We start from the raw sequence: 10,437 nt of genomic DNA on the forward strand, positions 1-10,437 counted from the left end.
GTCAATGGCAGGCACGCTAAGGCCAACTTCAAGTGTGGCCCGCATGTCCGTGCCCTCAACTTGTAGCTTTCTGCCTGCCCCACCTCCCACTCCCCACCCGGCACTGGGTTTTCACGTGGGTGCTGGGGATCGAACGCAGGTCCTCATGCTTGAGTGTAAACACTGTACTGAAGGAGCCGGAGTCACGCCCCCAGCTTCCGCAGCTCCTTTTTAGGTTGCGCTGCTACTCGGCTTAGTTTAAGCTTGTTGAATTAATGCAGAAAGAATTTCTCACTCCTCCGGGTCTGTCCAGCTGGGTGGTACCCAGCGCTCCCCCTGCTGCCCGTGGCTGGAATCTCTGGCCGGACTGTTGGCCGCACTTGGTGTTTATGCCGGCCGAGAGGAAAGCTGCCTGTCCCTTTAATTGGAACGTACCAAGTCTTTTCGGGTTCTAGTTCCTTCCTGAGTCCCTGTCTAAGAATTCACGGCCAGGGACCCCGCTGGAAGCAGTGTGGAGATAGTGCTGTGTTTTAGGGGAGTTTTGGTCAGCGGGGCCCGGGAGGGACCCCAGGGGGGTGGCGCGCCCCAGGATGTTCCTCCCCTGCGCCCCGTGGTCCAGTCCAAGATGGCGGCCACCATGAAGAAGGCGGTGAGTGCGGCCGGGCCGGGGTCCGAGGCGGCGTGGGCGCGGCGGCGGGGCTGCCAGGGGATGCGGGCCGGGGGGTCTGAGGAGTGGCGGGGCGCTGGTGGCCGGAGGTCTGGGAAGATGAGGTGTCCGAGGGGCCGGGCCCGCGCTGGGCACACGGGTGCTGCTGTGGCCCCGGCTCAGCGGGAGGGGAAGCGGCTGCCCGGCTCGGGTCGTGCGTCTCCTCGGGGAGCGGGTTGGGCTCCATCCCGGGACAGCTGATGCCGCAACCGCTGCGCCCCGCCCGGAGCCCCGCGTCCACCCACGCTCGCTGCACCTGTGCCCTTCGGGCTGAAACGGTGTTTGTGGACGTTAGAGGGCTCGGCCCGAGGGAGTGTGGCGGCTCCCCTGGGTCTCCCCCGGCCCCGCGGAAGGACACGGGTCCCCCCACCCCGCTCCCCGCACTTCACAGTTAGCCATTCCCTGGCGATTCATCTGGCAAGATGCTGTGTCAGGTGGTTTTGTCTGATCCCGAATCACAGCTCTTGATTATTTCATTTTAAAACGACACCTGATAATTGGTGCATGGAGCGCAGTGTGGTATTTTATCACACTTCCACACTGGCCCACAGCTCCCTGTGTAGTCAAGGATGATTTTGAATTTCTGATCCCCCTGCCTCCACCTCCCAACTTCCAGGTGCTGGAATTACAGGTGTTTGCCACCACATCTGGCTTTTGGTGTGCTGGTGGGGGTGAATCCAGGGCCTCATTCATGATAGGCAACCAATCTACATGGCTATCCAACCCTGTTTGTCATACTTTGAAATCAAGCTAAACTAACATGTGATATTGTGTTCCCCAATATATCGTGCACCCTGATAAGTTTATCTGGGGTCAGAGAACAGAACAGCCACTAGACAGACATAGAGGCCAGAAAATGGTGGCACTCACACCTTTAATCCTAGCCTTCTGGAGGCAGAGATCCATGCGGATCTCTGTGAGTTCAAAGCCACACTGGAAATAGCCAGGCATGGTGACACACGCCTTTAATCCCAGGAAGTGATGGCAGAAAGCAGAAGGGTATAAGGCATGAGGACCAGGAACTAGAGCCTGGTTAAGTTTTTAGGCTTTTGAGCAGCAGCAGTTCAGCTGAGACCCATTTGGATGAGGACTCAGAGGCTTCCAGTCTGAGGAAACAGGATCGGCTGAGGAATTGGCAAGGTGGTAGCTGTGGTGGGTTCTGTCTCTCTGATCTTTCAGCGTTCACCCCAATACCTGGCTCTGAGTTTGTTTTTTATTAATAAGACCTTTAAATTTCATCTACAAACATGTGGGCATTATAACCCAAAAGTGTTTCCAGATGTGCAGTCTAAGTAGAGAAAAGGAAATGGCAGGAAGAAAAAAAAATACCAACTGATGACTATTGGGCTTTTACAGTGTGTTTGGTGAAGTGCTTCGTGTTTACGAGTTTTTTATTTTTTTCTACCATTTAAACCTTTTGGGAGATTCTGTTTTTATTCTTATTTAGCTGATGAGGAAACTGAAGCACAGAAGAAAAGCTGGGATTTAAACAGCATCCTTACTCCAGGGTGTGTGTGTGTGTGTGTGTGTGTGTGTGTGTGTGTGTGTGTGTGTGTGTAAGGGCAGGGTCTCTCATGAGAGGGACCTGGCTGCAGACATTTGCTCTCATTCCATTGTTTAATACCCCTTTAGAATGTCGTTTGTGTTCTTGCTGTCCAGTGCCATGAATTTGGTGCGTCTGGCCACTGACGGATGATGGTCAGCCCTTCTGGTTTATTCAGGAGTGAATGATTGCAGAGACTGGGAAGGCTTCAGGATTAGGATGAGTTGCTCACCCTGCTGGTCCATCACCCACAAATTGTTATACAGTAGCAAAGTAAGGTCCATGGCCATGTGATTTGGCTAAGGAGGAAACAGGTTCCATTTTGCCCCTTTTGTTAGGTTGGGTCGTCAGATGTCAGCCATACTGTTTCGTTACATGATAAACACTAGATTTGTCCTTTTGTTTTTTGAGACAAGGACTCACTGTGTAGCCTTGGCTGGTCTGGAGCTTAGAGATCTGACTGCCAACTGAAATTGGTGAGAACTTTTTTTTCCTGGGCATCCAACTATCCATACCTAAACTCAGTATAAAGTATGGTTTGTTTCCTCTTACAATCCTATAAGACGCTACCAGGAAAAGGGTATAGTCAGGGTTCAGGGCGTTTTACTTTTCTCTTGAATCTAAAGCATCATGTCTCTCATAGCTAGCAGAATTCCCTTAATCTATAATGCTCCTTTTTAGCATTCTTCCCTTCCTTCATTTCTTTTTTTTTTTTTTTTTTTTTTTTTTTTTTTTTTTTTTTTTTCGAACAGGTTTCTCTGTGTAGCTTTGCGCCTTTCCTGGAGCTCACTTGTAGCCCAGGCTGCCTCAACTCACAAAGATCCGCCTGCCTCTGCCTCCCAAGTGCTGGGATTAAAGGCGTGCGCCACCACGCCCGGCCCTTCATTTCTTTTTAATTGGGTCTCTTGTCACTTGGGCTGGCCTCAAATTCACTATGCAGCGGAGGATGAACTTGGACTCTCCATCCTCCTGCCTCCGCCTCCTGACTGCTGGGCTGCAGGTTTGTCCCACCACACCTGGTTTCATACAGTGCTGGGAATGAAACTCAGGGCTTCACACATGCTGGGCAAGCACGCTACCAACTGAGTTAGCCTCGTATTGCACGTTGGAACCAGTACCGAGCAGGCAGAGTACTTACTTAGCTGTTATTTGTTGACGGGTGACGGCACTCCCGGGTCCTGTGCTTGATTCTCATTTCAGCATCCCTGCACAGTTGGGAACACCTTCTTCATTTCACAGATGACAGATCGGGGTGGCTCAGGGACTGAGCGAATGGCCTAAGTTCCACATGCATGGTTTGGAGTCCGTCCTGCCTTTCTCCACTGCTAGAAAATAACTGCTCTCAGGAGTCACGGTGTCTGGCTTGGCCAAGACCAGTGTCGCTAGCCCTCTGGGCTTGTAGGTCTCTTTGAAAATCCAATGAAAGCTACCAAGACCCTTCCAGAGAATGCACGTGCTGTGGGCTGGGCATGTTCACCTTGTAGTCTTCGGTCCCAGGATATCTGTACATGTGGCCCAGCACATTTGTAGGTGGCATCATGTCACAATGTCAAAAGGTTGGACACCCTGCAGTGCCGCCCTATCTTGCATCTATGATTTGGGAGACTGAATCAACTTCTTGGTGCCCTTGCACCAGGAAATGTAGAAGTGGGGTGGGGGTGCAGCTGTATGGTAGAGTGCTTGCCCAGTGTGTGAGGGCCGTGGGTTCAATCCCTAGCACCTTCAAAAGGAACACCATGTGCTATAGGAGCAACTGCCTTTAGGGATCACAGGTGCCACTTTTTTAGCTGCTGCTGGGGACCACCTCCTGGCTCGGTGAAGTAGCACCATGCCTTTAACTCACTGACTACAGTCCTTAACTTTGGGAGAAAAACCATCTCAAGGAACTGGGTCCCAGGGTCGCCGAGTGCCTGCATGTGGCTGCTGTTTGGCAGGGCTACACCAGGAAATGCCTGCTTCGAAAGATCGAAAGTAGCCAAGTTCCAGCACTCTTTGGCATCCAAATGTTTCTGAGTCTGATCTGTCATATTCCAGTATCACTTCAGAAACCTTTCACCCCGGTTGCTTGTCATACAGGCCCTGCTAGAACAGTGGTTCTCAACCTTCCTAATGCTTCGAGCCTTTAATACAGTTCCTCATGCTGTGGTGACCCCAACCATTAAATTATTTTTGTTGCTACTTCATAACTAATTTTTCTACTGTTTTGAGTTGTAATGTAAATATCCGTTTTCCGAGGTCTTAGGTGATCCCTGTGGAAAGTTGCTCAACCCCAAGGGGTCCTGACCCACAGGTTGAGAACCACTGCATTAGAGCCTTTCCCTCCAGTTCCCTTAAAGTCCTCATGTGTAAGTGACAGACTCATGTGTAAATGCATTCTAGGGCTTGGCAGCCCACTGTATAAACAGAACACTAAACCCCCAAGGTAAGGAGAAGTCTTCAGGGTTCTCTGTTTAGATTGATAATTCTCATAGGCAAAGGCGCCAGATCTCTCCACCTTGGTGTTTGTTCAGTGTCTGCTTTTCCTCTGTGTGTTAATAGGAATTACAGTGTTGAACCTCCATGCTGTGCACACCAGGGTGGGAAGGCCTCTTCCAGTATGCACTTTGGGTCTGATGACAGACTTAGTGCTGTGGAGTTGCTTCTTAGGATGGGAGTCTGCTAAAGGAAGGGGAGGCCTAAGTCTCTATCCGGGGCTGTCTATCCAGGCCACTGAGCTGTCTCTCGAGACTGGAGGCTGCCTTTCAACTTCTGGAGAAGTTTGTGTACACACGCCTTATGCCATAGCTTACAAGACACCAGAAATGGTGGAGTGTGGGTATTGTCACTTACTTCTGCTGCTGGCAGAAGAGCCAGCCAATCTTACTGACCCTGCATTTATTAGTTCAATACGTGATGGTATCTGCAAATGTGACTATCTATAAGTAGCTTCAGTGAGAGCCTTTTCTTTGTAAAAGGTTTTATTTTTGTTTGTGTGCGCGTACGTGTGCCTGCAGAGGGCAGCAGAGGGCCGCAGAGCCTCTGGAGCGGGCAGAACCCCTGGAGCGGGCATCACAGGCAGTCGGGAGCTACCTGGTGCAGGTGCTGAGAACTGAGCTCAGGTCCTTTGGAAGAGCAGCAAGCGCTCCTAACCACAAGCCATCTCTCCAGCACCATGAACTTTTTGAGATAAGATTTCTTTATGGATCCAAAGCTAGCTTCAAACTTGTAATCCTCCTGCCTCAGTCTTACATGCTGAGATGTGCTTCATGTCCAGCTAGTAGGGCCTGTCTTTACATACACATAGCTTTACTCCCCTTTAAGCTATTGTCAAGTACACTTGTTCTTATTTTTATAAAGACTCCGTAAGGAAGGGTTGTATTTAATTTCCTTTTTAAATATATTGAAACCCCTTTAAGATTCTGAAGCAATCTAAGAACTTCCTGCCACATCTTCTAACTCAATAGGAACTCATGTTTCTGCACACACATGGGCATGCATATGTATACTTGACACTGGGAACAGATTGCTTGCATTAAAATCAAGGTCTGCCCATTTACTGCCTGTGTGGCTTGGCCCAAGTTATCTGAACTCAGGTCCCAGGTCATCTCTGAAGTGGTGATGTTAGTGATGTTAGCAGAGTTCTTAGCGTCTGGTAGGAGCCCAAGCTTTGTTGACTGTTATCGTCTAAACACTCAGCTTTGTCTGCAGATCTGTCACATCAAATGTGAAATATAAGACCTTCAATTTCCATCACCTTGTAGTGGATTCACTGTGTTAGAATAAATACAAAGTTTAAGTGTGTGGACCAGCGCCATTGAAATGCATGATGACTCTACAGTGTATCAGCACAGCATGCCCGTATGTGTTTTACCTCCGAAACAGTGTCTGTGAGATTCACTGAGTCATTCACAAAATGACTACATAACATTTTGCTTCCTGGGCATGTCTTAGTGAAACAATGGCCTAGCTTGGGAAATTCTGCCTTTTGAGCAAAGTTGGCTTTTCTTTTTATTAGGACTTTTATTAATTACCTTTTTATAGTTCAAACATGTTTACAGATGGTCCTGTAGGATAATGGGGAAGATGGTAGCGTCACAAACAATTAGTCAGATGACACACTGTGATGTCTTATACCTTGTGCTCTCAGCTCTCTGAGGATGGGTGGTGCACTGGTTGTTGCCGCACAGTGTAAGATGGCCACCCGTAACTTCTGAAATTCTACAGAAAACTCAATATCTTTTTCAGGCTGCAGAAGATGTCAATGTTACTTTCGAAGATCAGCAAAAAATAAACAAATTTGCTCGAAATACGAGTCGAATCACAGAGCTAAAGGAGGAAATAGAAGTGAAGAAGGTACTGGATTCAAACATCTGCTTTAGAAGTTCTACTGTAACCCTTAAAACTGAACTATGTTTAGCAAGTGCTAGCTTCCTCATGGCTCCTTGTCCCTGGTGACACTGTCTGGACAGTTAATACGAAGTCTGTTTTTGTTTGTTTGTTTTGAGGTAGGGTCCTGATCCTACAGTTTACCATGTAGCTAAGGCTAGCCTCAGCCTGCTGACTGGTCTGGTTATAGGTGACTGCAAGCCCAGCTCGAGAGCTCATCTGTGCTCTTAGGAGAGGTGGGGTCACAGTGGGTAAGGCCCTGGAGTCTAGTGCAGTTTCCTAGTGCAGTTCTATACCATGTTTGAGGATTTGCCTGGGGATAAAACTACACTGTGTTTACTGATCCTGGAGCCCTACAGATGTAGGGACACTGAGCTGCTACTGCATGTCCTGTAATTCTCGAGGCCTGTGCTCAGCTTTTCATGTAGTTCTCTTTTCTTGCCTGACAGAAACACCTCCAGAATTTAGAAGATGCTTGCGATGACATCATGCTAGCAGATGACGACTGCTTAATGATCCCGTACCAGATCGGAGATGTTTTCATTAGCCACTCTCAAGAAGAAACTCAGGAAATGTTAGAAGAAGCAAAGGTGTGTGGGAGCCTTGTCCCGGGTGACAGAATCTAATTCTCAAATCGGGAAGCATGTCCTATGCATAGTCACAGGTGGAGGGGAACAGCGGTGCCTCCTAACATTGAGGGTTTTGTGCAGCATCCCGGGCTCTGAGCACTTTGCCAGTGTGGTTTTAGTAATCTTCACAGCACAATTTAGAGTGAGGACAGAGGCCCAGAAAGGTTCCAGGACTTAGCAAAATTGCACATGGCTGTGGTCTTCTGGCCCCCAGAACTTTTGTTTCCAGGTGAAAACATTGAGTATGCACTAGTGTGGATATATAGAGAGGAATCCCTGGGAGCTGTACCATCTGATGCCACCATCAGTGGTGAACCTGTCTCTCTGTTAGCCCTCCCCTCCCCTCTTCTCCTCCCCACCCACCTCTGTGTAATACCTGGGCCAGTTAACATTGTGCGGGAGCATTTTCTCTATTGGATGCTCGTTTATACAACACACTGATCGGAAACCACACAGGCCTCCAACATACCACCACTGTCTTATGACTTATTTGAGGCCATCTTAATCGTGTGTTGAGGGGCATTGATTTGCTCACTGTGCCCTTATTAGCATTAATTTGTTTCCGATATTTTGCTGAAGTAATAATGTTCCAGTGAGCAATCTTATGCATAAGTCTTGGTTCACATTTAGAAGCTTGTTTTGAGGAAATAAAGAGAAGTGTGGTTCCGGGGTTGAAGCTGGCTGCTTCAGAAGTGCCCAGTGAGAGGGTGTGTGAAATGAACTCCACGAGGCTTCCAGCCAGCCGGTGGGTGAGAAGCTGGTGACAGTTACCCTGATAATGTTGCTTCATTAGCTTGAGTGTTACTTCAAATGGTAGTCTCTGCTTCAGACTTCTAAAACAGGACTTCCCACGGATGGAATCTGCATCTATAAACCTTGAGAGGGGGCTGGAGAGATGGCTCAGTGGTTATGAGCACTGGCTGCTCTTCCACTCTTCCAGAGGCCCGGAGTTCAAGTCGCAGCAGAGACTGAGAATGCATCCTCGGCACCACGATGAGCTAGCATTGGCCTGAGTTAAATGTTTGCACGTTCAGACTGTGGTCTTGGGTCTAATTACTGCTGTCAGTTTGCCCCTGACCAGTTTAGAGTTCTTTACCTAAAATTCCTGACAAATATAATTCCAGACTACGTGCTCATAAGTCATCTAGCTGAAGAAGCCAGTTAATTTAAACCGTTTCTTTTCCAGAAAACTTTGCAAGAAGAGATTGATGCCTTAGAATCCAGAGTGGCGTCCATCCAGCGGGTATTAGCCGACTTGAAAGTACAGTTATACGCAAAATTTGGCAGCAACATAAACCTTGAGGCGGATGAAAGCTAAACATTTTCTAATACTTTTTTTTTTACCTTGTTTAATAAACTTGAATATTGTCTTGAATAATAATTTCCCTCCTTTAAATGAAACGAAAGGAAAACTTTTTTTTAAAATTTTCATTTAATTAATGGAAACTTGCCTATTTTCACATGTCTTGCTTATTTATTTTATATTTTTGAAAGAAGACAGTATTCATGTATGTATTTTGCATAATGATTATATCAATTTTAGGGGCTTTATGTCATGTTATTAAAATCAGTTAAACAGTCTTTGTTTCTGTATTATCATTTTAAAATTCTTGCAATTTGCATTTTTAAGAAGCCTTAGGAAGCTGGCCTAAAGGAAGTGGTGACCTCAGGGGAAGATCCCACCCAATTACTAGTTTCCAACTTGTGGAAAGGAATTAAAGAAAAGCTTAGAGCTGGATGTGGTGGTGCATGCCTTTAATCCCAGCATTCAGGAGTCAAAGGCAGGCCGATCTCTGAGTTCAAGGCCAGCCTGGTCTACAGAGTGAGTTCCAGGATAGGCAAGGCTACACAGGGAAACCCTGTCTTGAGAGAAAGAAAGAAAAAAAGAAACCTTAAGACTGGATCAGTGGGTAAGAGTGATCCCCACAAAGTTGATGGGCTGAGTTTGATCTCAGGGACCCACATGGTGGAGAGAACCAGCTCCCCCAAATTGTCCTCTGACCTCCACATCCCATCCCCCTGCCCCCAATAAAACGTGATGAAGTAGCTGCTGATATTTCAAGCAAGGAGAGGGGGCTTTTTTTTGTTTGTTTGTTTTTTTCGAGACAGGGTTTCTCTGTGTAGCTTTGCGCCTTTCCTGGAACTCACTTGGTAGCCCAGGCTGGCCTCGAACTCTCAAAGATCCGCCTGCCTCTGCCTCCCGAGTGCTGGGATTAAAGGCGTGCACCACCACCGCCCGGCGAGAGGGGGCTTTTTGCTTTTTAAAGATTTAGTATTTTTAGTGTGTAAGTCTGTGTACTATGGGTGTACTATGTGTGCATTGTGTGTGTGCAGTCCCCATGGGCCAGAGGGTAGGAGATCCCTTGGGTCTGGAGTCACAGGCAGTTGTCAGCCACAGGATGTGGGTGCTGGGAACTGAACCCACCCTGCAAGAGCAGAGCCAGCTCTCCTGCCTCCAGGGGGGTTTATGTAGTCCTGCTTAGCCTGAAGCTCGCTGGCCTTGAACTCACATGACCCACCTGCCTCTGCCTCACGAGGCAGATTTCGAGTGTGTGACACCACACCTAGCCTTTTTTCTTAGCAGTTGTGTCCTGTTGCCTGTCCACCTGACTTCAGTGGCTGATGGTGACGCCCAACACGGATGCTCAGCTCACACCTGCCTGCTTTGCTTCCTTCACAGCCAAAGGGCTGTTACTCGCTAACAACATGTAGGTGTATGTATAACATACGCGTCTTAGGCCTATGTCACATGTATCTGTGTTACAGACATAGGTAATCGATGATTCATGTCAATCTTCATACAAACAGAAAAAGATGTTTTAGAAGTTGAAGTCTATAGAAAGAAATGTTAATTTTTTTAAAGCATTTGGGGGGAGGGTGGGTATGTGTGGAGGTCAGAGACAACTTTTGGGCATTATCCTGTTCCACCATGTAGGTTCAGCTGATTGAACTTGAGTCATCAGGCTTGGCCGCAAGCACCTTTACCTGCTGAGCCGACGACTGCTGCTCCAAAATGTTTGTGCATTTAATTAAAGTTAGTTTTAGATTTGTAGTGCTTTGTGATTAGATGCTCATATTGATAAAGATGTAGAAAATAGGCCACTGTTTAAAGGCAAGACTTAATTTTGAGATGAATGCACACATACCCCCCAAGAGACACATATATTAGTTACTTTTCTGTTGCTGTGATGAAATAGTGTGACCAACACAACTTA

At 47.6% G+C, this 10,437-nt stretch overlaps 1 protein-coding gene across 2 annotated transcripts; it reads left to right on the top strand.

Moving 5' to 3' along the window:
• Positions 1–398: 398 nt before the first annotated feature.
• On the top strand, positions 399–8,803 carry Pfdn4 (prefoldin subunit 4). Of its 2 annotated transcripts, XM_028885102.2 has the most exons (4): positions 399–628; positions 6,453–6,560; positions 7,043–7,183; positions 8,409–8,803. In XM_028885102.2, exons 1-4 carry the CDS (start codon positions 605–607, stop codon positions 8,538–8,540), a joined length of 405 nt encoding a protein of 134 aa, XP_028740935.1. In that variant the 5' UTR covers positions 399–604; the 3' UTR covers positions 8,541–8,803. The 2 variants fall into 2 exon arrangements, with proteins under 2 accessions (XP_028740935.1, XP_028740936.1); XM_028885103.2 differs by lacking the exon at positions 6,453–6,560 and having other exon boundaries at positions 560–628.
• The last annotated feature ends 1,634 nt before the right edge of the window (positions 8,804–10,437 follow it).

Source organism: Peromyscus leucopus, chromosome 1 (genome assembly GCF_004664715.2).
Source record: "Peromyscus leucopus breed LL Stock chromosome 1, UCI_PerLeu_2.1, whole genome shotgun sequence".
NCBI lineage: Eukaryota > Metazoa > Chordata > Mammalia > Rodentia > Cricetidae > Peromyscus > Peromyscus leucopus.